The sequence below is a fragment of the Oryctolagus cuniculus genome, chromosome 12, assembly GCF_964237555.1.
Source record: "Oryctolagus cuniculus chromosome 12, mOryCun1.1, whole genome shotgun sequence".
Classification (NCBI taxonomy): Eukaryota; Metazoa; Chordata; class Mammalia; order Lagomorpha; family Leporidae; genus Oryctolagus; species Oryctolagus cuniculus.
The window spans coordinates 58,232,999-58,256,801 of NC_091443.1; the positions used below are offsets into that span (position 1 = coordinate 58,232,999).

A 23,803-nucleotide genomic window follows, 5' to 3' on the forward strand; every position below is an offset into this window, starting at 1 on the left:
ACCAACAGCAACTGAAAGTGGGATAGCTGGGACTCAAACTAGACACTCCGATGAAATATGAGTGTCCTAGCAGTGACTTGTCTTTTATACCACAAGCCCACGGCTTAATGTGTATGTTGTTAATGTTCAGGGAAAATAACATTAAAAAGAATTTCTTTGACATTAAAAGGAGAGCAATTTATAATAAAAATGGAATCATTAAAGAGTCAGAATTCTGTTCAAAATATATAACTTGCCTTTACAGGCCACATCAACCAAAAGATGTTGCTTCCTACTACCTACCCCTCTGCATTGACTTCTACTTGCTCAGTTAGCCCTAGTCATGCTGTTTCTCCATTTCCTTCAGAATTGTTTTCTCTAGTCATATCTTGGCTCAGCAATTAGACACAAATCTAAAACTCTTGCTCACTCTTTACAGTTCGTTCTCTCTGTTCCTGAATCAGGCCTTGGAAACTGATCCCAAGTCTTAACTCTGCCTTATTTAGGCAGCTTGTTTTTGATATCTCTGACAACTGAGTACTAAAATTATAATTAACCTGAACCAGTACTATTGAGAGGAAAAGGGTCTGAAGTCCTCTCTTCTTTTTTTTTCTTTTTAAAATATTATTTATTTGACAGAGTTACAGACAGTGAGAGAGAGAGAGAGAGAGAGAGAGAGAGAGGTCTTCCATCCGATGGTTCACCCCCCCCCCCCCCCAATGGAAGCAATGGCCTGAGCTACACCAATCCCAAGCCAGGAGAGCCAGGTGCCTCTTCCTGGTCTCCCACGTGGGTACAGGGGCCCAAGCACTTGGGCCATCCTCCAATGCCCTCCTGGGCCACAGCAGAGAGCTGGACTGGAAGAGGAGCAACTGGGACTAGAACCCAGTGCCTATGTGGGATACCAGTGCTGCAGGCAGAAGATTAACCTAGAGTGCCACGGCGCCGACCCCTGAAGTCCTCTCTTCTCTTCTTTGTTATCTCCACTATACACAGAAAGCATGAAAATCAACAATTGATGTTGATGTAATGACTGCATTCTGAATCAGGATTGGTATCCAGAGAGAATATAAAACATTCTGAACACTAAATGAAGAATATGATTTTTACGGATTCTATTAAATGCATAATCTCTAGTTGATTAACATAATTTCATTGATTTATATGAAGTACCAGTCAACTGGTAAAGACCAAATTTCAAATGCAGTTTTTCATTTCAAACAGAATGACACTATTCTTTGCTATTACCTGACAGTCAACCTTCAAGAGTGGCATGTCTCATGGCTTCTCTGAATGTAAAAAGTAGGATCTGCTGAATATCCTCAGATTCACCCAAAAAATTAAACAACTAGGTGTCAGCAAAAATGCTCTCCAGTTGGCTACTGTCCTCCTCTTTCCCTAGGACAAGTAATCCGGGCATTACTACCTCTTAGACAACTGAAGCTTCTTCACAGTCAAGAGGATGCCTGTGTTTCCTTTCGTTACTGCATTAGGTTCACCCATACAGGGCTGAGTCTGATGTCAGTCTCTTCCATGATGCCAGGGCCTTAGCATGGTGGTCCTCTCATACTTTTTGACTAAAAAAATAAAAACCTCTTGAGACTCAGCTATGGTCTTTTGTTTTGATATCACTGTATTAGACTGGAGCTGAGACACTGTTTACCTCTCTTGCTCAGATGGATGATCTTTGTATTCACTAAAGTGCAGAGATACTGCTCATGCACTCTCCAATTCTCACAGATATCTCACGTGGCATTTCTGGGGCGCTTTCCCTGACATCCTAGTTTTCTACTTTATGGGTTTTAGTGCCATATTTGTAGTCCTTGCATACCACATCCACTTTACTATAATTGTGTGTGTATGCATGTTTCTCTTCCTTTTGAAAGAAGGATTTTGTCTGTCAGTCCCACCTTCCACCTGGCTGAGTACAGAGTTCATTGTCTGGTATTCATTAGCTATTGGTTAAATAAATGACTGCATACTTACCCTTTGTTAAGTATCCTTACATTTACAATCCAATTGCTCAAACTGTCAGAAAACTACACTGATTTTTTACTTATCTTCACATGAATATATACCTTCTCATAGATGCATATTACATATATAAATATATTCATTTGGAAGGGGAGAGGGAGTGGGAAAGGGGAGGGTTGTGGGTGGGAGGGACGGTATGGGGGGGAAGCCATTGTAATCCATTATTCGTACTTTGGAAACTTATATTCATTAAATAAATAAATAAAAAAAAAAGAAATTGGAAAAAAAAATAAATATATTCACGTATACATGTATACATACCAATAACACCATATAATATCTGTAGCAAAATAAATAGATCTACAGTTTTTATTTATAATAGTTTATAAATTTAAATAAATTTAAATTGCTAGAGAATTGATGTGAGAAGGCACATAATATAAAACACTTATTTTATCCTCTTTGTAAACTGAGTCATGCCTTCAGTGGGTAGAAAATACGAGTATGCTAGAAAAGTAGTAAATGAGTGTGCAGTGTTTAACTATAGGATTTAGTTTCCTTTCTTCTTTCATTCCTTCCTTCTTGTTCCTCCACCCATTAACCCCATGGTAGCAACTTCATTGTAATAGTAAAAGGAACACTTCAAATAGAAATAAAAGGTTGACTCAAAAAATACATAAAAAAACTTTTTAATAAGAAAAGAAAAATCATTAACACAATTTTGTGATATTAGTTCTTTCTTTTGATACTCACAAACACACAAATAATAAGTAACAAGAAAGTAGGTTTTTTAAGTGTCCTCTTCTCTTAAGAGCTAGTCTGCAATTTTTTGCATCAGGGCTCCTGGCTGGGGTGGGGTGGGGTGGTGGTACAAAAACCATATTTTCTTATTCTCAAAATATGTATCTTACAAGGAGAATGACTTTCCACAATAACTGACATAAAAAGTAAATTATAAGATGTTCCAGGTAAAATTGAAAAAAAAATATTTCCAATATAAACTGTTATATCAGTCTTTCCTATATGGTTTTTCAAATCTTAATTGGAATTTGAGAAAAATGAAATTTATAATTAACTTCTAGAACCATCCAGATCTCTCTAAGTTACTACCCTAAACAAAAAGTATTCAATCTGTGTTTTAAAAATTTCTGATTATAATCAAACAATTTTAAATGCAAAGCCCAATTTATTTCTCCCCATAATGGTACTATTTTCTTTATAATATTTAATTTTTTTATTCATTTAAGAAACAGACAGCAAGACAGAGGGCTGGGGTGGGGGAAGAGATTTGACATGCCCATCTGCTGGTTCACTTGCTAAATGCCCATGAAGGCAAAGACAGGAGCTAGCAGCAATCTAGGTCTCCTTAGTGAGTAGCAGAGACCCTATTATTTGAGTCATTACTGCTCTCTCCCAGGATCTGCATCAGAAGGAAGCTGGAATTGAAATCCAGGGACTCTAATATAGGATACAGGTATCCCAAACTGCTAGGCCAAATGCCTTTCCCTTTTCCTTTTTCATCATACATAAATATTATTTGAACTAGGATTCCTAAAAATTATTAGCAGTATGCTAATTATGATAGTATTATACCACATATAAGAGGAGTTGTTAACTATGTCCCAAAAATGAAATCTAATTTACAAGATCCAGCATTTAAAAAATAATTTTTCATATAAAACCAGTATTATTAATGGTCAATTCTTAAAAAGTTACAGAAACTAAGCTTATTTTTTAATTGTGTCAAATAGATTATCTCTAGATGGGATAACATTAATTTACATACAATTTTAGAATGAACAATGCATGTTCACTCATATCACATTCAGTGGATATTAGGCAGATATGAGAAAGATATCTCTTTATATTAAAGAGGAATAAAGATTGATGTCATAGTAAAGAATATCCTTTTTCAACTAACCAGGATATGTACCAAGCTATAATCTCTAGTTATAATTTAAAAATGGAATTTCTAAAAGTAAAACAAAAAATGTAAATAAAAATAAGCAACAAATAACAAATCAACAATATTGAACAAACATTTTTTGTGTCTATTGTATATTCTGAGAGTGCAGGTATAGATCAGGCACTGGAGGTGATAGTAGCCAAAGTGTCAGATCGATAATTAGGCATAAGCAATGGGGACCCTCTTCCAAGGTAAATCCCTCTCTGCTGGGACCCACTCAAGACTGCTCACTTTGAGGTTTAATTTGTTAACAGTATCCTGATAAACTGGGAGTTCAACCAAACTAGAAAATCTAATTTATAGCCACATAAGAGCCAAAGGGTATGGAATTCCCAGCTGTCAATCACAAACGCCAACCATAAGCCAAGGCCACCTTACTAGTCAGCACCCCTCATTTTTTTTAAAGATTTATTTATTTATTTGAAAGTCAGTGTTACACAGAGGAGAGGCAGAGAGAGAGAGAGAGAGAGAGAGAGAGAGAGAGAGGGAGAAAGAGAGAGGCCTTCCATCAGCTGGTTCACTCCACAATTGGCCACCACAGCTAGAACCATACCGATCTGAAGCCAGGAGCCAGGAGCTTCCTCCAGGTCTCCCATGTGGGTGCAGGGACCCAAGGACTCCAGACATCTTCCACTGCTTTCCCAGGCCATAGCAGATAGCTGGATCAGAAGTGGAGCAGCTGGGTCTTGAATTAGCACCCATATGGTATGCCAGCACTGCAGGTGGCAGCTTTACCTGCTATACCACAGCTCTGGCCCCAGTATCCCTTATTCTTTAGGGATAAAGGTCTCAAACCAGGAAGTAGGGGTACCATATTTTCCTTCAACTGGCCTGTTCCTCCTTTGGAATATACTTAGTCTTACTATCCATAAGGAGGCCATATGCTCTTTCCATTGGCCCATTCCTCCTTTGGAACACATTTAAATAGCTTTTGCTTTACTACACTTACTTTCATTTCTCTAAACTATACTTCATTCTTCCATTTGTGAAAACGAACTGAGGCAAGGTGTCTGCCATCAGCGAAAAAGCCATTAAAAATGGAAGGATTTGTCAAAGTGAGGAGTAATCTAGGTCAAAAGAATCAGAAAGTCTGAAACTGAAGGCACAGCTTATAAAAAATACAAAGAATATTTTTAAATGTCAGAATTAGATGCCGATTAACTGATAGATGCATAAGAATGAAAAGACACTGTTTCCTTTGTGTTCTCAAGGTACACACCCATATGGGAACACTTATCACATATTGCTAATCTATGCCTGTCCATCTCTACTGTTACAAAGAGCTCCTATACAGAAGGGAGGCAGTCTGCAGAGTTCCACCCACATAATCTTCCTCAGTAAATGATTATTATTCAGTTGCAACGAACAACTCATTCCAGCACTGGGGGGTTCTAATACATCTTCCCTGACAATTTCTCTTTAATAGTGTGACTAAGTCTCCTTTTGTCACTGTCTCTGTCAGGCTCAAGTTTACTTGTCTACAAAATGAAGACAATAAAAAAGATTAATTTTTCATACCTAAAGTACTATGATAAACAGACTTTTTGGTTATATAGTATAAAGCAGTATATGTGTTCTAATTATAAGTTGTCTCTAAAGACTTCTGGTGTTCAAGGAGCTCAATTTGTCAGGTAGGTGGGAAAAGCACTATTCGTTGGCATTTTCTATATTATTGCTTTTTTAAAAATTTATTTATTTATTTATGTGAAAGGCAGAGCTACAGACAGGGAGAGGCAGAGAGAGAGAGAGAGAGAGGGAGTGAGGGAGAAAGGTCGTCTTCCATCCGCTGGTTTGCTCCCCAGATTACTGCAATGGCCGGAGCTGCACTGATCCAGAGCCTGGAGCCAGGAGCTTCCTCCAGGTCTCCCACATGGGTTCAGGGGCCCAAGCACTTGGATCATCTTCTATTGCTTTCCCAGGCCACAGCAGAGGGCTGGTTAGGAACTGGAGCAGCCGGGACTCGAACTGGCGCCCATATGGGATGCCAGTACTGCAGACCAGGGCTTTAATCTGCTGCACCACAGCACCAGCCCTATTGCTGTTCTTTTAAAAATAATTTGGTTATGTCCATTTTAATAAGTAAATCTATCCCATGTTTTCCAATATGCTAAAATTCTATTCTAGTATGCTAATGCTTTTCTTGAATAATCAAACAGTATTACTTCCCAGAAGTAATATACTTCATTTATGATTCATTCTGTAGATGGCCATAAAAATATCTCCCATGCAAGAACTTACAACTCTTATCCTTACCACCTTGTACCATAATTACACACAGGGTATGTCCTCCTCCACTACTCAGAAGGCAGACATTATTTTTGAACAATAATGGTGTCCAGCTGAATGCCTCAGACATAGGTACTTGATAAATATTTGTTAAATAATTATCATGTTATTAATGAAAAAGAAGTTAGAACAACATCAAAGAAGCAAAAGTACATGAATACTGCATATGGTAATGAAAATAGCTTGCCATGTGTCACTAGATAAAAGTATTTTTTAGAAAATCTACCTAGGGTTGTCTTAATTTTCTTAGATCATTCATTCTCTCAGTAATAGGTACAAAGAATTCAAGTTTTAGTGTTGAAACTGTCCATTCAATTAAGCATAATTCTGACACTCTTTTTCAAGAAGCAAACAGTTTAGGAAAAGCAGATTAAATACTTTCTTAGCATATGAGAACAATATAAATTAAGAACGTGGGTAACAAACTGAAAAAGTTCCTGTTTTATCACCACACTAATTTGAACAATTTCTGGCAATGAAATCATACTACTCACCATAAGCTGAATTCATTTAAACACAAAGTTTATATGTAAAAATAACCCCAAACTGAAGAGAGATGTTTAGTAGTACAATTTTAAGCTGTTAAAGCTAGGAAAAAGGAAACAGAGGATGGAGTTAATGGAACCCACAGGCTACTGATGTGGCAGTTTATCAAATGTAGCCGTAATGAAAGATAAATAATACAGGCAATTCACACTTCATGAAAGGATAAAAGTGTCAGTGTGTAGGTACCAGTTTTACTGCAGGCCATAATCAGCAAGTAAACGAAAGTGCAATGTCTAAAAAGTTTATAGCCTTCTATGAAGGCCTCTTCTTGTCAGGTATTGATTTAGGTATTCAGACGACTTCACTGGTATTAAACAAATTGAGTGTTTGTGAACTTAGAGGACATGTTCTATTTCTCCCAACAAAAGTTGCCTCAAGCTTAATATTAAGTTGCTTCTATCACTTAAGGAAAGGGGAGAAAATGCTGAAATGATATCTTACACAATTATTTTCTTCTTAAATAGAGGGCAATCCAAAGTGAATGTTTCATACTCTCCTCCTTCTCCACAAACATGGACTCCATATTTTTTAGAAAGCTGAAAACAAGAAAAACAAAAAAGGAACAAAAAACTTAGCAAAAATGTTCATTATATTATTTTGTCCTAAAATAATCATGCTGGAAACTTTGATTATAAAAGATTGAAAGCTACAGGAAAATTATCATCTTTCTGCTTAAAATGTTTTTAAAGGCATTTAAAAATGTTTTAAGAAGGGGTGGGTATGGTGGTGCAGTGGTTTAAGTGTCCATATGGGCAACTCCACTTCTGATCTGGCTCCCCTCTAATGTGCCTGGGAAAGCAGCAGAAAATAGTCCAAGTCCTTGCGACCCTGCAGCCAGAAGGAGTCCCGGAGGGTATTCCAGGCTCCTGGCTTTGGCCTGTCCCAATTCTGGCCATTGCAGCCTTTTGGGGAGAGAAACAGAGATGGCAGATTGATCTTTCCATCTCTACCTCTCTCTTTCTCTCCCCCTCTCTCTGTAACTCTGCTTTTCAAGTAAATAAATAAATAAATATTTAAAAAATGTTATAAGGTGTCAGGATTTTTAGTAACTCCAAAACTCTTACAAAAAAGATATAAGGGACCCATAGTTTTGTTCCTAAAGACAAAACTTAGACTAACAGATTTATTTATTTTTGTAGCATATATGTAAATTTTAATTTATAGATAACCTCAGGAAATACATAAAATTTTGGATAAATGTGTGCATATAATTCTTATTTTAATTCATATTCCAAAGAAGTCTATGCCATTATGCCGTATATGCCATAGGCAGTCAAACTGTGCTCCCCACATTCTTTAACCTTCCTGTGGAAGAGAAAGCAATCTAAATTCTTTCCTTAGGCCAGTGTACAAAAAAAGAGTCACATCCATGGCTATTAAGCTTGTTATTATTATTAGAGAAGTTCCAAGGGTACTGCAGACAAGACTTAACAAAGTCCAAGTTCAAGAAAAGTTGGCATGGCTTTGTAAAGTTGGCTAAAAGTCTGAAATTAAGAAGTAAACAAATTGGCAAAGAAACAAAACCCCTGACTTGCTTTACAAACAACCCACACTATCTCATGACCCTGATATTGATAGTAAAATAATCTCCCATTAGTGTGGTACATGGCTAGCATCAATTTTGGGGAGCACTCTCATTGGCTGTCATAGATGTGAATCTTTCAGCTCATGTGCCTAGGCGTTATCACTCTGACCATTTCTTCATTCTGAATGTCATAGCTTTCCCTGCTTAAAGGTCTCTCAGACCAAAGCCCTTACAATTTAAAGAAGAGTGGTTCCTAAGGCTCTGTTCCTGTCACTGCTGGAACTTTGGCCTAAATCTTCAGTTTTATCTGCATAGTTAGACATTTACTTATTTGGCTATTTTTATGGTGGCGCTATCATTTGAATCCATTAAACTTCAACTATTGACTATGTGCCGTTAGGAACTTAATGCATGCAGCTGTGAAAATTCTCATTCTACCTCCAAGGATCAGTAGTAATCTGAATGACACAATAAACCCACACAGACAGAAAAGTGAGGCAAACAAAACAAAGTGTCTTACTGATGTAAGAGTTCCCAAGAACAAAATAGTTAGATTTTTACCATGTTGGGTCAAGAAGTAGAGAACAATGTATTCTCCCCATAATAACAAAACATGTCAGACAGGCTATAAAATCATACTTTTTGTTTTACAAATAGGGAGTTGAGGGCTCCAAGATAGCAGAATAGGGAGGGAGTTCGCTGATAGTCCAGGAAAAGATAGTTTAATAAAAGTGGAGATACTGTAGTCTCAGGGAAGAGTTAGGGAAAAAACTCCAGAGGAAACTCTTCCGCAAATGGAGGGACACGGTAGATCTACGTGGAGGGCATGGGCGCCCACGGCTTAGGACCCCAGGCACTGAGTCTACGTACCAGTGCTGGAAAGGGAGGTGAGGCAAAACCTCAGTAGCCCGAGACACTGGTGGGGAAGTGGCAGGAAGAGCCTAGAGGGAACAAGGCTTGAAGCCCCGTGGGGGAAAGTAGACCAGCCTAACTAGAGGACAGAAAAATAAATAAATAAAAGGGACTGGTATGGGCACAATTCTCTCTCTCCACTCACCTTACAAAGGTGAGCAAGACAATAGAGAAGGCACCATTTTGGACATACATAACAGCTGCGCCAGCTTGGGGCTGTGCCTGTCCTCAGCCAAACAGAAAAACCTGACTCTGGTGGGGAGAAAGATCAGGAGACTAAGACATAGTGAATGTGTGAAGCTTATGAACCAGGACTGTGGAAAAAAAAAATGAGGGTGTGTGGGAGAACTCACAGTGTGGCTGAGATGTGAGTAGTCTCGGTGGGAGACGCCACAAATTCAGGTGGCTTTGGCTACCCAGTTAGAGACATTGTAGGGGAATCTGAGCTTACACTGAGGACTGAAAAGATCCTTTGTGTGGTCTTTGGGACAAAGCAAATATTATACCCACTAGGGCTAGCACTCAGGCACTGATTGCCATCAAGAAGAGCTCAGCTGAGCAGAATTACTTCCCTTTGTTTGTGTACTCGGTGAGTTCTCTCACCCACCCTTAGATTTTCACAGTCTCAGTTCGTTAGCTCCACACTTTCACTAGGTTCTAACCTCCAGTTATTTCTCCCCACCAGAGTCAGGTTTTTCTGCTAGGCTGATGGCAGGCACCACTTTATGTATGTCCAAAATGGTGCCCGCTCTTTGTCTTGCTCGGTTTTGTAATGTGAGTGGAGAGAGAGGCTAGTATCCGTGCTGGTTCCCCTTATTTATTCGTTTTTTTTTTTTTTTTTTTTTTTTTTTTTTTTTTTTTCTCTATTCCAGTCAGCCTGGTGAACTTTCCCCAGCGGGGCTTCAAGCCTCGTTCCCTCTAGGCATTTTCTGCCTTTCCCCGACAATGACTCGGGTTACTGAGGTTTTTGTCTCACCTCCCCTTCCAGCGCTGGCGTGCAGACTCCATGGCCCGGCTTCCATGCCTCAGCTTCTGCACCGTGGGCATCCTTGCTCTCCCCGTAGGTCCTCTGTGTCATATCCACTAGATCCGGAAGAGTTTCCTCTGCAATTTTTTCCCAAGCCTTTTCCTGAGACTACAGTAACTCCACTTTTATTAAACTATCTTTTCCTGGACTATCAGTGCGCGCCCTCACTATTCTGCCATCTTCAAGATTTACTTATTTATTTGAAATGCATAGATACACAGAGAGAGGAGGGGCGGAAAGAGAGAGAAAGATCTTCCATCCACTGGTTCACTCCCCTACTAGCTGCAATGGCTGTAGCTATGCTGATCCGAAGCCAAGAGCCAGGAGCTTCTTCCAGGTCTCCCATGCAGGTGCAGGGGCCCAAGGACTTGGCCATCTTGTATTGCTTTCCCAGGCCATAGTAGAGAGCTAGATTGGAAGTGGAGCAGCCAAGTCTCGAACTGGCGTCCATATGGGATGCCGGCACCTCAGGCCAGGACATGAACCACTGCGCCACATTGCCGGCCCTAGGGGTTACTCTTATATGCTGCTGTTGAGAATTTAAATTTGTGGAGCCACTGTTGAAAACAGTATGGAGATTTCTTTAAAAAATAAATGCAACTATCATAAATACAATTCCAGGTATCCCACTACTGAGTATATTCCCCAAATACATGAACTCACAGCACAAGAGATATCTGTTCCATCATGTTCATAGCAGCACTGTTCACAATAGCCAAAATACAGAAACAACCAAGGTGCCCATTATCAGATGAGTAAAGAAAATATATATATAAACAGTGGGCCAGCGCCGCGGCTCAATAGGCTAATCCTCCGCCTTGCGGCGCCGGCACACCAGGTTCTAGTCCCGGTCGGGGTGCCGGAATCTGTCCCGGTTGCCCCTCTTCCAGGCCAGCTCTCTGCTGTGGCCAGGGAGTACAGTGGAGGATGGCCCAAGTGCTTGGGCTCTGCACCCATGGGAGACCAGGATAAGTACCTGGCTCCTGCCATCAGATCAGCTGCGGCAGCCATTGGAGGGCGAACCAACGGCAAAAGGAAGACCTTTCTCTCTGTCTCTCTCTCTCACTGTCCACTCTGCCTGTCAAAACAAACAAACAAACAAACAGTGGATACTATTCAACCAAAAAAATAAAAAGAGAATAAAATGTCATCATTTGCAGCAAAATGGACAGAACTGGAGAAGGTGATGTTGAGTGAAGTAAGGCAAACAGAAAGAAAAAATACCACATATTCTCCCTCATATGTAGAAGTGAAACAGAGGCCGGCCCTGTGGCTCAATAAGCTAATCCTGTGCCTGTGGCGCTGGCACACCGGGTTCTAGTCCCGGTCGGGGCGCCGGATTCTGTCCCGGTTGCCCCTCTTCCAGTCCAGCTCTCTGCTGTGGCCTGGGAGTGCAGTGGAGGATGGCCCAAGTGCTTGGGCCCTGCACCCGCATGGGAGACCAGGAGAAGCAGGTGGCTCCTGGCTTCGGATCAGTGTGGTGTGCCGGCCGCAGTGCGCTTGCCATGGCGGCCATTGGAAGGTGAACCAATGGCAAAAGGAATACCTTTCTCTCTGTCTCTCTCTCTGTCCACAAAAAAAAAAAAAAAAAAAAAAGCAGAAACAAAAATAAAAACACCTCATTCTGAACACAGAATGCTGATTGCTAGAGGCTGGGAGGTGTGAGAGGGATAAAAGGAGTTTGGATTAAAAAATAGAGAAAGCTGGGTGTGGTTCTTTAACTGTGACAAATATATTGCAAAGTTAACAACAGGATAAGAGATGTAAGGGGCATATGGGGACTCTGTATTACTATCTCACAATTAATAAATTATTTATTTAATGTATTTGAAAGGCAGGGTTACAGAGAGAAGGACACATGCACACACACACAGATTGAGAGAGAGAGACTGAGAGACAGATCTTCCATCCAGTGGTTCACTTCCCAAATGGCTGCAATGGCCCGGGCTGGGCCAAACGAAAGCCATGAGCCTGGAACTCCATCCAGGTTTTCCACCTAGGTGGCAGGGGCCCACGCACTCAGACCATCTTCCATTATCCTGGTAGGCACATTAGGAGAGAGCTGTATCAGAAGTAGAACAGCCTAGAATGGAACCAGTGCCCATTTGGGATACCTGTATCACGGTAGTGCTTAACCCGCTGTGCCACAATGCCAGTCTCAACTACCTCACAATTTTGTTTTATAAATTTAAAACTATTCTGAAATAAATGCTAAATATAAATTAAAAAAAAAATAAAAAGAGGGGCCAGCACTGTAGCTCACTTGGTTAATCCTCCCCCTGCGGCACTGGCATTCCATATGGGCACTGGCTTCTAGTCCCATCTGCTCCTCTTCCAGTCCAGCTCTCTGCTGTGGCCCGGGAAGGCAGTGGAGGATGGCCCAAGTGCTTGGGCCCTGCACCCTCATGGGAGACCAGGAAGAAACAACTGGCTCCTGGCTTCGAATTGGCACAGTGTCATCCAGGGCGGCCATTTGGGGAGTGAACCAGTGGAAGGAAGATCTTTCTGTCTCTCTCTCTCATTTTCTATTACGCTACCTGTCAAAATAAAAAAAAAATAAAAAAGAAAAATTAAGTGATTTGGCCCATCCTTCACATGAATATAAAGGTATGTATCTAATACAATAGATTAAATAAAATATTCAAAAGAAACTTTTTAGGCAAAAAAACTCAAGAAAATTAAATATTATGAAGTGAAATATAAAATGATAAATATGAAACCCAACATGTAGTTTCCTTCTCTTCAATTTACAGAAATCAGTTTGTTTAGTGCCTATGGGACTATGCTATTGTGTCTTGTGATGTATTTCGCTACTGCATCTGCAGACTAACTTTGGAATTTTTAAGTCATTCATGGGTAACTTCTATATGAGGAGACTCTAAATTTACTAGACTTACAGTGCTTTCTTAGCAGCATGTGGCACAGGGCACTTAGCAATCAAGTGGCATAGATACTCTCCTATGCTCTCAGGAAAGAGCTTAACTGGCATGTACTGATATCTAATTTGTACTGGAAGCAAAAGCCACTTCTTTTTCTTTTTTTTGACAGGCAGACTTAGATAGTGTGAGAGAGAGACAGAGAGAAAGGTCTTCCTTTTTCTGTTGGTTCACCCCCCAAATAGCCGCCATGGCCAGTGCACTACACTGTTCTGAAGCCAGGAGCCAGGTGCTTCCTCCTGGTCTCCCATGTGGATGCAGAGCCCAAGCACTTGGACCATAGCAGAGAGCTGGACTGGAAGAGGAGCAACCAGGACAGAATCTGGTGCTCCAACCAGGACCAGTATCCAGGGTGCCAGTGCCGCAGGTGGAGGATTAGCCAAGTGAGCTGCAGTGCTGGCCGCAAAAGCCACTTCTAATCAGAATCACCAAGTAAAAGAGAAGAGAAAGTTACTGATTTCTTCTCTATCTTCAGAAATACAACATAGAGGAAAAAGAGTCTATTTTTGGAGATTCTAAAACCGACTAAAATTCACTTAATAGTCTGTTTTCCATATTAGCCACTAAATCAGTGATGTCACTTTCTCCATACTCACCGATTTTGAACTATTTTGGGGACATTACATAGCAAATCATACAGACTAGATGCCCACTGGGTCATAAAAATGCACTTGTTATTTTGTCTGTAGTTTGCTTTGTTAAGAAATATGTAGAGGGGCCAGTGCTATGGCATAGGAGATAAAGCCACTGCCTGCAGGGGCAGCATCCCATGAGGGCGCTGGTTCACGTCCTAGCTGCTCCACTTTCAATCCAGCTCTCTGCTGAGGCCTGGGAAAGCAGTAGAAGATAGCCCAAGTTCTTGGGCCCCTTCACTCACTTGAGAGACTGGGAAAAAGCTCCTGGTTCCTGGCTTTGGATTGGCAGAGCTCCATCCATTGTGGCCAATCTGGGAGTGAAACAACAGATGGAAGACCTCTCTCTCTCTGCTTTTCCTTCTCTCTTTGTGTAACTCTTTCAAATACAGAAATAAATTTTTAAGAAAAAAACCTGAAATATTCAGAAGTATGACACAAGATCACTAACTTGTACCTTACACAAAAATCAACTCAAAATGGATTCATGATCTAAATCTATGTCCTGATACCATAAAATTATTAGAGGAAAACACTGGGGAAACTCTGCAAGACATTGGAGTAGGCAAAGACTTCTTGGAAAAGACCTGAGAAATACAGGCAATAAAAACAAAAATAGACTAATGGGATTACTTCAAGCTAAGAAGCTTCTGCACTCTAAAGCAAACACTCAACAAAGTAAAGATGTAACTGAAAGGATGGGAGAAAATATTTACAAATAATGCAACTGATAAAGGATTAATATCCAGGATCAATAAAGAGCACAAGAAACTCAACAACAAAACAAACAATCCTATTAAGAAATGGGCAAAGGACATGAACAGGCATTTTTCAAAGGATGTAATTCAAATGGCCATTAGACACATGAAAAAATGGTCAGGATCATTAGCCATCAGAGAAATGCAAATCAAAATCACAATGAGGTTTTATCATACAAAAAATCAAAAAAGAAAAGCACAATAAATGCTGGTGAGGATAAAAGGAAAAAGGTACACTAATACACTGTTGGTAGGAATGTAAACTAGTACATTATGGGAAATAGTCTGGAGAATCCTCAGAAATCTGAAAATAGATCTACCAAATGACCCAGCCATCCCACTCCTGGGAATTTACCCAAACAAAATGAAATCTGCATATGAAAGAGTTATCTATCTCTATATTTATTGCAGCTCAATTCACAGTATCTAAGATATGGAATCAACTGAGATGCCCATCCACTGATGACTGGAATAAGAAAATGTGGCATATATACACTATAGAATACTACTCAGCCACAAAAATGAATGAAATCCTGCCTTTTGAAACAAAATGGAAGATTTTTCCATTTCTTGGTATCCTCTTCTATTTCTTTCTTTAAGATTTTGTAATTCTCATCATAGAGATCTTTGGCATCCTTGGTTAAGTTTATTCCAAGGTATTTGATTGTTTTTGTAGCTATTGTGAATGGGATTGATCTTACAAGTTCTTCCTCAGCCATGGCATTACCTGTGTATACAAACGCTGTTGATTTTTGTGCATTGATTTTATACCCTGCTACTTTGCCAAACTCTTCTATGAGTTTCAATAGTCTCTTAGTAGAGTTCTTTGGGTCCCCTAAATAAAGAATCATATCATCTGCAAAGAGGGATAGTTTGAGTTCTTCCTTCCCAATTTGTATCCCTTTATTTTCTTTTTCTTGCCTAATAGCTCTGGCTAGAACTTTCTTCTTAACACTGCTTTTGCTGCATCCCATAAGCCTTGGCAGCTCATGACAAGGGCCTAGGGTGATTACTGAGGCCATAAACAAGAGTGTCAATTTGTTAAGTCAACAACAGGAGTCACTGTGCACTTACTCCTCATGTAGGATCTTTGTCCTTAGTGTGCTGTACATTGAGATTTAATGCTATAACTAGTACTCAAACAGTATTTTTCACTTTATGTTTCTGTGTGGGAGCAAACTGTTGAAATCTTTACTTAATGTATGCTAAACTGATCTTCGGTATATAAAGAGAAACGAAAATGAATCTTGATGTGAATGGAAGGGGAGAGGGAGTGGGAAAGGGGAGGGTTGCGGGTGGGAGGGAAGTATGGGGGGGGAAGCCATTGTAATCCATATTCTGTATTTGGAAATTTATATTCATTAAATAAAAGTTAAAAAAAATTTAAAAAAATATAGTTTTAAATTTCAAAAAACAAAAAAACAAAATGGATGCTACTGAAAACTATTAAACTAGTGAAATAAACCAGTGTCAAAAAGGTAAACATCATTTGTTTCCTCTGATATGTGGCAGTTAATGTAGAATAAAAACATGTATAGCAATGAAATAAGCATCTTGTGATTTGATTGCCATATTTAGTCATGTTTATATTCCTGTGGAACTATGGTATTTCTGCCTTATACTTGTTGAATATATGGTTAGTTGTGAATCAAACCTGTGATTATGGAGTATATTAAAATGTTTTTGCTACAATTAATGAAAATAAAAGAAGGGAGGGCATGAAGAGGATTTGGGGAAGAGGGGAGGTTGGGAAGTATGGTTATCTTCTTAGAACTATACCTATGAAATACATGAAATATGTTCTTTTTATATTAACAAAAATTAAAAAATAAGTTGTTGCTTTCTAGCCAACTAAATTATCTTTAAAAATTAGTAAGTTGATTTTTAACTTATTTCATAACACAATTCATTGTATAAAAGCATGCTCATTTCTTTATACATATCTAAATTGTTTTATTCTTTTTTTTTTAAAAAAAGATTTATTTAATTTATTTGAAATATAGTTACAGAGAGAGGTAGAGCCAGAGAGAGAGAGAGGTCTTCCATCTGCTGGTTCACTCCCCAAATGGCCACAATGGCCAGAGCTGAGCAGATCAGAATCAAGGAGCCAGGAGCTTCTTCTGGTCTCCTATGCAGGTGCAGGTGTCAAGGACTTGGGTCATCTTCTACTGTTTTCCCAGGCCATACCAGAAAGTTGGATCAGTAGTGGAGCAGCTAGGACACGAACCATTGCTCATATGGGATGTAGGTGTAGCAGGCCAGTGCTTTAACATACTGTGCCACAGCACTGGCCATATGATATTCTTCAGATAAAATTTTAGCCAAGGAAATCACTGGTTTGCCATATAAATCTTGTTAATGTAAACTTTTTAGGAAACATTTGAACAGATTTGGTTGACTTTGGCCATTTCATAGCTTATAAGAATGTCCTGGTATTTTATAGTAAATGAAAAGGAAATTACTTATATGAATATATTTTTCAGATGTTTTTAAAAGATTTATTTATTTATTTGAAAGGTAGAGTTATACATAGAGAAAGTGAGAGAGATCTTTTATCTATTGGTTCACTCCCCAACTGGTAGCAACAGCCAGTGCTAGGCCAGGTGAATCCAGGAGCCTGGAACCCATCTGGCTTTCAAAAATGCATGGAAGCATCCCAAGTACTTGGGCTATCTTCCATTGGTTTCCCAGATGCAGTAAGTAGAGCAGTCAGGACTCCAACTGACACCCATATGAGATGCCAGCATCACAGGAGGCAGTTTAACTTACTCTGACACAACACTGGTCCCCCCAGAAACATCTATTTATACAGATAAATATTCATACTGATGAAAACACCATTTGAATACTGTTGATTCTTGGACTGAAAATGGTAAGGGCATTTAAATTTAATTAAAATTTAATACTTTTGAGAGAAGATTGTAATGACCATTAATTATAAGAATTTCTTATTAAATCAATATTTTTCTTCTTTAAAATTAGTCCATATTAATGTTAATCAATTTAAAATAAAAAAACACATTTCTTTACTTTCTATCCTTAAGTATTGGATAGATGTGGTTTATCAAACAATGTCCAACAATAAAACATTATTTTAAAAACAATGAGGTTTATCAAAATCACTATAATTCCATTTTATGAACGCTATTCTTAACACACAAGATAATTTCAGATGTATTGATTCATCCATAGCATTTTTTTTCAAGAAGTATTTATTGACTACCTATTATAAGTTTCACATGAGTTTACTGGTGATAACAATGGCATCAGATGTGGAACCTCCATACAACAGCCTACTGTTTGGAGGTTATACACAGAAAGTTAAACAAGAAATTAGTGATTGATTTGGTAGATAAAAGAGATGCTGTGAAATGTGAAGCAGGAGACCTAACTAGAAGAAACCCAAAAGGCTTCTCAAAGCAATTAAAACTTAAACTGAGATCAGAAAGATGAGTTAATCAGGAATGGGTGGAGAGAGTGAGAGAAAAAACAGGAGCAAAGGAGAGTGTTCCAGAAGAAAATGCCTTAAGCCCATGGCACATGATGGGGACTAGAAATTGCAGTAAATCTGGCACAACTGGAGCATAACTAGGTAAGTAGTATGCTGAGATGAGGCTGAAAACCTGGAAAGCGGCAGACTTAACTGGGCTTCATAAGCCATGCAAAGTTATGATCCTAAGGTCAGTGAGAACCACTAGAGAGATTTTAAGCAGAAAACTGACCTGATTGCATTTATATTTTAGAAACATTATTTTGGTTGTACAACAGAGAATGGGCTCGAAGGGAGTAAGGCTGGAAACAAAAAGAACTGAGAAGCTGCTGGAAGAATCTAAGTAGGTGGTGAAGATTTCTGGACCTGGAAAGTAGCAGTGGAAATAGAGAGGATAGGGCAAAAACTTTGAGAGAGATTTTTAGAAGATTAAAACTATAAAGAAAAAGTAGTATCTTTTTCTCCCTCACTGCATGGTTCATGATTGAGGCCTCTATCACAAAATAGAAATTAACAAGAGAAAAATTTATATATATATATACATGCATTTAAAATTTTATATGAGGAAACTCATAAGGAAATGAAGACCCACATAAACAGGGAAACTGTTTTTAAGGACGGTCATGTAGATATATTTTTGGAGGACAAATGGGTATGATGGTCTAGTGACAATAAGCCAGGGGAATTGTAGCAAGGACTGTGTGCTACATTCAATAACACAGGTTATTTCCTGTGTGCCTGTGTTCCATTTCTTTCCTCTAGGTATAGGAAGGATCCCTCTGAGGTGTGGATCTATATGACTGACTTCAGAGGAATGTCAGAGAACTCTTTCACATTCTGCTTCAGGGGAGAATAGTGGAAAGAGAAAGATTTTTTGCTGTTTCCTCACATGCCAAGGTGCCATATTTTGGGGTAGCATATCCCATACTACTACAGATTTAATGGTTAATTGAAGAGAGACATGAGAAAAAAATTAAGCAAAATTTCCACCTCTCAGCATGGGAAAACTGGGTGGAGAATAGTTTGTTTGATGGTATAGACATCTTAGCATAAGCAGCAGTTTTCTGGGAGAAAAAAATGTATTTAGCATGTAATATCATTATGCCTCAAACCTTTGTGATCACCTTCCTTTGGCTTCTACTTTACTGTATTATCTAAGTTACTGGGTTTCTCTGTCCTTTCTCTCTTACTGTTACTAAGTTGTACAAATCCCTCTACGTTCTCCATAATATTTTCTCTCTCAGTATATTCCTTCTGATAATTCATGCACTCCATGGCTTCAACCATCACCTCTATGCTATTCTGCTGCTGCTAAAGTAATGCATTGAAACTAATTAAAGGCTATTTGCTTTATATCTTAAGGATAAGAAAATGATACTACTACCTTATGTAATCCTTGAAATGACTTTTCAGAATACAAAAAAGTACAAGTTCTGAGGGATTACAGCATTGTTTTCAGTTCTGCTATTTTCCAGCTGTGTGACTTTGGAAGACTACTTCATTCATGACTAATTTCTTATCTGTAAATTGTAAACATTGGTAGCACTGACCTCATAGGTTTTTCTGACAATTAAATAATATGATACACAAAAATACTTAGCCAAGTGTTGGGTACTTAGTGAGAACTTAATAAATACAAAGCTTTTGCGATAGTAGTTATGGGCCTGTGTTGTGGTGCAGCAGGTTAAGCCACTGCCTGTGTTACCAGTATCCCATTTGAGCACAGGTTCAGGTCCCAGGTGCTCTGCTGATATGCCTGGGAAAACAGCGAAGTATGGCCCAAGCACATAGGTCTATACCACCCACATGGGAGATGCAGAATAAGATCCTGCCTCCTGGATTTGGCCTGGCCCACCCTGGCCTTTATGGCCATTTGGAGAATGAATCAGCAGAGTAAGCCTGCTCTCTCTCTCCCAAGTAAAAAAAGAAAAAAATAAAAGAGTAGTTATGACACATGTAATAGTGAGGCACAGCAAAACAGTAATTCATTAAAAGTATTGGCTTTGAAGAAATATAATCCTTGGTTCAAAACCTGTCTCTAACACTTTCTATCTGTGTCATCTCAGGTAATACAAAATCTCTGATTGGCAGATTGCTGATCTGTGAAATAGGATTGATAACAAGTCCCACCTCACAGGAAAGCTGTTTAGAGGAATAAAATATATGAAAGAAATGCCTAATGTGCTGACTAGTACATAACATATATTCTGTAAAATGACTGCTAATTGTTTCCCTTGCCTTTTCTAGAAATGAAATCTAGATTTATTTGTAAAGTTTATGCCAGCTTAGAACTAAACTATACCAGGATTTAAAGTTGTGTGTTGTGGCCATCATTGTGTCATAACAGGTTAAGATGCTGCCTGCAACAATGGCATCCCACATGGATCCCAGTTGAGACCTGGCTGTTTCACTTCCTACCCAGTTTCCTGCTAATGCACCTGGAAAAGCAGCGGAAAATGGTCCAAGTGCTTGTTGGGCCCCTGCATCTATGTGGGAGATTCATATAAAGCTCCTGGCTCCTGGCTCTGGCTTGGCCCAGCCTCAGCTGCTGTGGCCACTTGGGGAGTGAACCAGCAGATGGAAGACCTCTATCTCCCCCCACCCTCTATAACTCTGCCTCTCATATAAATAAAGCTTTTTTAAAAAAATAAAGTTGTGTCCTGAAATTCTACAGGATGGTGGTAAAGAGCAAACCTTAGTTTTTATTCTGCAATTCTTCTCATAGTTTAAAAATATATGCCCTTGGTTTATACATTCAATCATAAATTCAGTATGTTTAGGGACCATGCTATGGCACAGAAGGTTAAGTCATCACCTATGACATACTGGCATCATATCAGAGTGCCAGTTCGAGTGCTGGGTGAACTAATCTACCTGGAAAGGCAGTGGAAGATGGCCCAAGTACTTGGGCCCGGTCACCCACATGGGAGACTTGGATGGCATTCTATGCTCCTGGCTTTGGTCTGGCCAAGCTGTGGCCATTGCAGCCATTTAGGGGAGTGATCCAGTGGATGGAAGATCTCTTTCTTTGCCTCTCCCTCTCTGTCACTCTTTCAAGTAAATATGAATAAATCTTTAAAAAATTTTAGTATGTTTAATTCAAGTTTATCATGTACTTTTTCAACCCTGTTTACTTCTTCAGAAATGAGTGCCTCCAATCATTAAGTATAAATAATTGCCCTTGTTCCTTTTCCAACTTTGAGCAATTTGGTGCCAATTTCTCTTTCATTCTTCCATCAGACTCTTTTCAGTTTTATTCTCTCTCTCAATCCCTACTGTCAGTAGTAACAGACTTCAAGCTCTTATACTCATTTATTTATTTTTTTTAAAACTTTTATTTAATGAATATAAATTTCCAAAGTACGATTTATGGATTACAATGCTTCCCCCCCATACCGTCCCTCCCACCCACAGCCCTCCCCTTTCCCACTCCCTCTCCCCTTCCATTCACATCAAGATTCATTTTCGATTATCTTAATATACAGAAGATCAGCTTAGTATACATTAAAGTAAGGATTTCAACAGTTTGCTCCCACACAGAAACATAAAGTGAGGAATAATAGATGATTTTTTTTAAATGATGATGAAATCAGATCAGACCTATTGTCATGTTTAATCCCAGTGAGAGTCAAGTTGGGAATTGATAATTTCTTTTTTTTTTTTTTTTTTTTTTTACAGAGGATCAGTTTAGTATGCATTAAGTAAAGATTTCAACAGTTTGTACCCACATAGAAACACAAAGTGAAAAATACTGTTTGGGTACTCGTTATAGCATTAAATCTCAATGCACAGCACATTAAGGACAGAGATCCTACATGAGGAGTAAGTGCACAGTGACTCCTGTTGTTGACTTTACCAATTGACACTCCTGTCTATGGCATCAGTAATCTCCCTATGCTCCAGTCATGAGTTCCCAAGGCTATGGAAGCCCTCTGAGTTCTCCGATTCTTATCTTGTTTAGACAAGGTCATAGTCAAAGTGGAGGTTCTCTCCTCCCTTCAGAGAAAGGTACCTCCTTCTTTGAAGACCTGTTCTTTCCACTGAGATCTCACTCACAGAGATCTTTTGCCAGAGTGTCTTGGCTTTCCATGCCTGAAATACTCTCATGGGCTTTTCAGCCAGCTCCGAATGCCTTTAGGGCTGATTCTGAGGCCAGAGTGCTGTTTAGGACATCCACCATTCTATGAGTCTGCTGAGTATCTCACTTCCCATGTTGGATCACTCTCCCCTTTATTTATTCTATCGGTTAGTGTTAGCAGGTACTAGACTTGTTTATGTGCTCCCTTTGACTCTTAGTCCTTTCATTATGATCAATTGTGAACTGAAATTGATCACTTGGAATAGTGAGATGGCATTGGTACATGCCACCTTGATGGGATTAAATTGGAGTCCCCTGGTATGTTTCTAACTCTACCATTTGGGGCAAGTCAGCTTGAGCATGTCCCAAATTATATATCTCTTCCCTCTCTTATTCCTACTCTTATGTTTAACAGGGATCACATTTCAGTTAAATTTCAACACTTAAGAATAACTGTGTATTAATTACAGAATTAAACCAGTCATATTAAGTAGAACAGACAAAAAAACTACTAAGAGGGATAATGTATTAAGTTGTTCATTAACAGTCAGGGCTATGCTGATCAAGTCACCGTTTCCCATAGTGTCCATTCCACTTCAACAGGTTTCCTTTTTGGTGTTCAGTCAGTTGTCACCGATCAGGGAGAACATATGGTATGAACACCAAAAAGGAAACCTGTTATACTCATTTATTATAACACTCTTAGGCTTCTTTTCATTTCCAGTTTCTTCTACTACTAATCCATGAATGCTGATATTAGATTAAATTTTCCGAGTTTTCTTTTAATAATACAAATATTTGCTGAAGAGTCTTCTAAATCTATTGTTTCTTACTCCAGAGCACCTGGTCTCTCAAGGCATTTCATCCCCACATCACCTGTTTCTTACTAATCTACCAATATCAGCTCTTAGTTTCATTTAGGCCAATATCCTTGTCCCTGAATGTCTTCTCAACAAGGAATTTTCTTTAAAATTGATTCACTTTGTTGTTACCACCCATGTAAATTTTCCTCATCCTTCAAACCAGTACACATAGTAACCCTTCCAATAGCTACTCCGGGTCATGTGTCCATCTTCCATTTTTAAACTCTCAGTTGCATTTATATTAAGTACCAGTCTGGTTTTACCTAACCCAAGAAATTAGGGGTTCCCCAGTCCAACTTGCTGCACTCTATATTCCATGTAAAATGCCAAGTATTTGACTTATGAATTACCTACACATGTACATCATTCAATTTAGTACCACATGATATTGGTAACTAAGATCTCATTTACACTATGCATTCAGAGAAATGTAAGGGTCATATATTGGAATAGCCACTAGTTATGGAGGATTGTTAACCTCTTCTATCAAAACACAACAATCGGGGGTGGAGCTAAGATGGCAGAATAGTGAGGACGCGCACTGATGTTCGGGGAAAAGATAGGTTAATAAAAGTGGAGTTACGGTAGTTTCAGGGAAAGGCTCAGGGAAAAAATTGAAGAGGAAACTTTTCCAGATCTAATGTATGTGACATGGACGACCTGCGGGGAGAGCAAAGATGCCCACGGCTCCGAAGCCCAACCGCGGAGTCTACGCATCTGTGCTGGAAGGGGAGGTGAGCTCAGTAACCCGAGACATTGGCAGGGAAATGGCTTGAAGCCCCGCTGGGGAAAGTTCACCAGACTAACTATAGGAGAAAGGAAAAAAAAAAA

General features: G+C 39.2%; 1 protein-coding gene across 2 annotated transcripts in view; it reads right to left on the reverse strand.

Annotated features, from left to right (window-relative positions):
* DPH6 (diphthamine biosynthesis 6) overlaps window positions 1-23,803 on the reverse strand; it is a 232,300-nt gene that overhangs the window by 10,849 nt on the left and 197,648 nt on the right. For both annotated transcript variants that reach the window (XM_002717996.5, XM_070053968.1), the window contains one exon: window positions 7,193-7,287. In XM_002717996.5, the coding sequence (XP_002718042.1) occupies window positions 7,193-7,287 (95 nt within the window). The remainder of the gene's footprint in view (window positions 1-7,192; window positions 7,288-23,803) is intronic.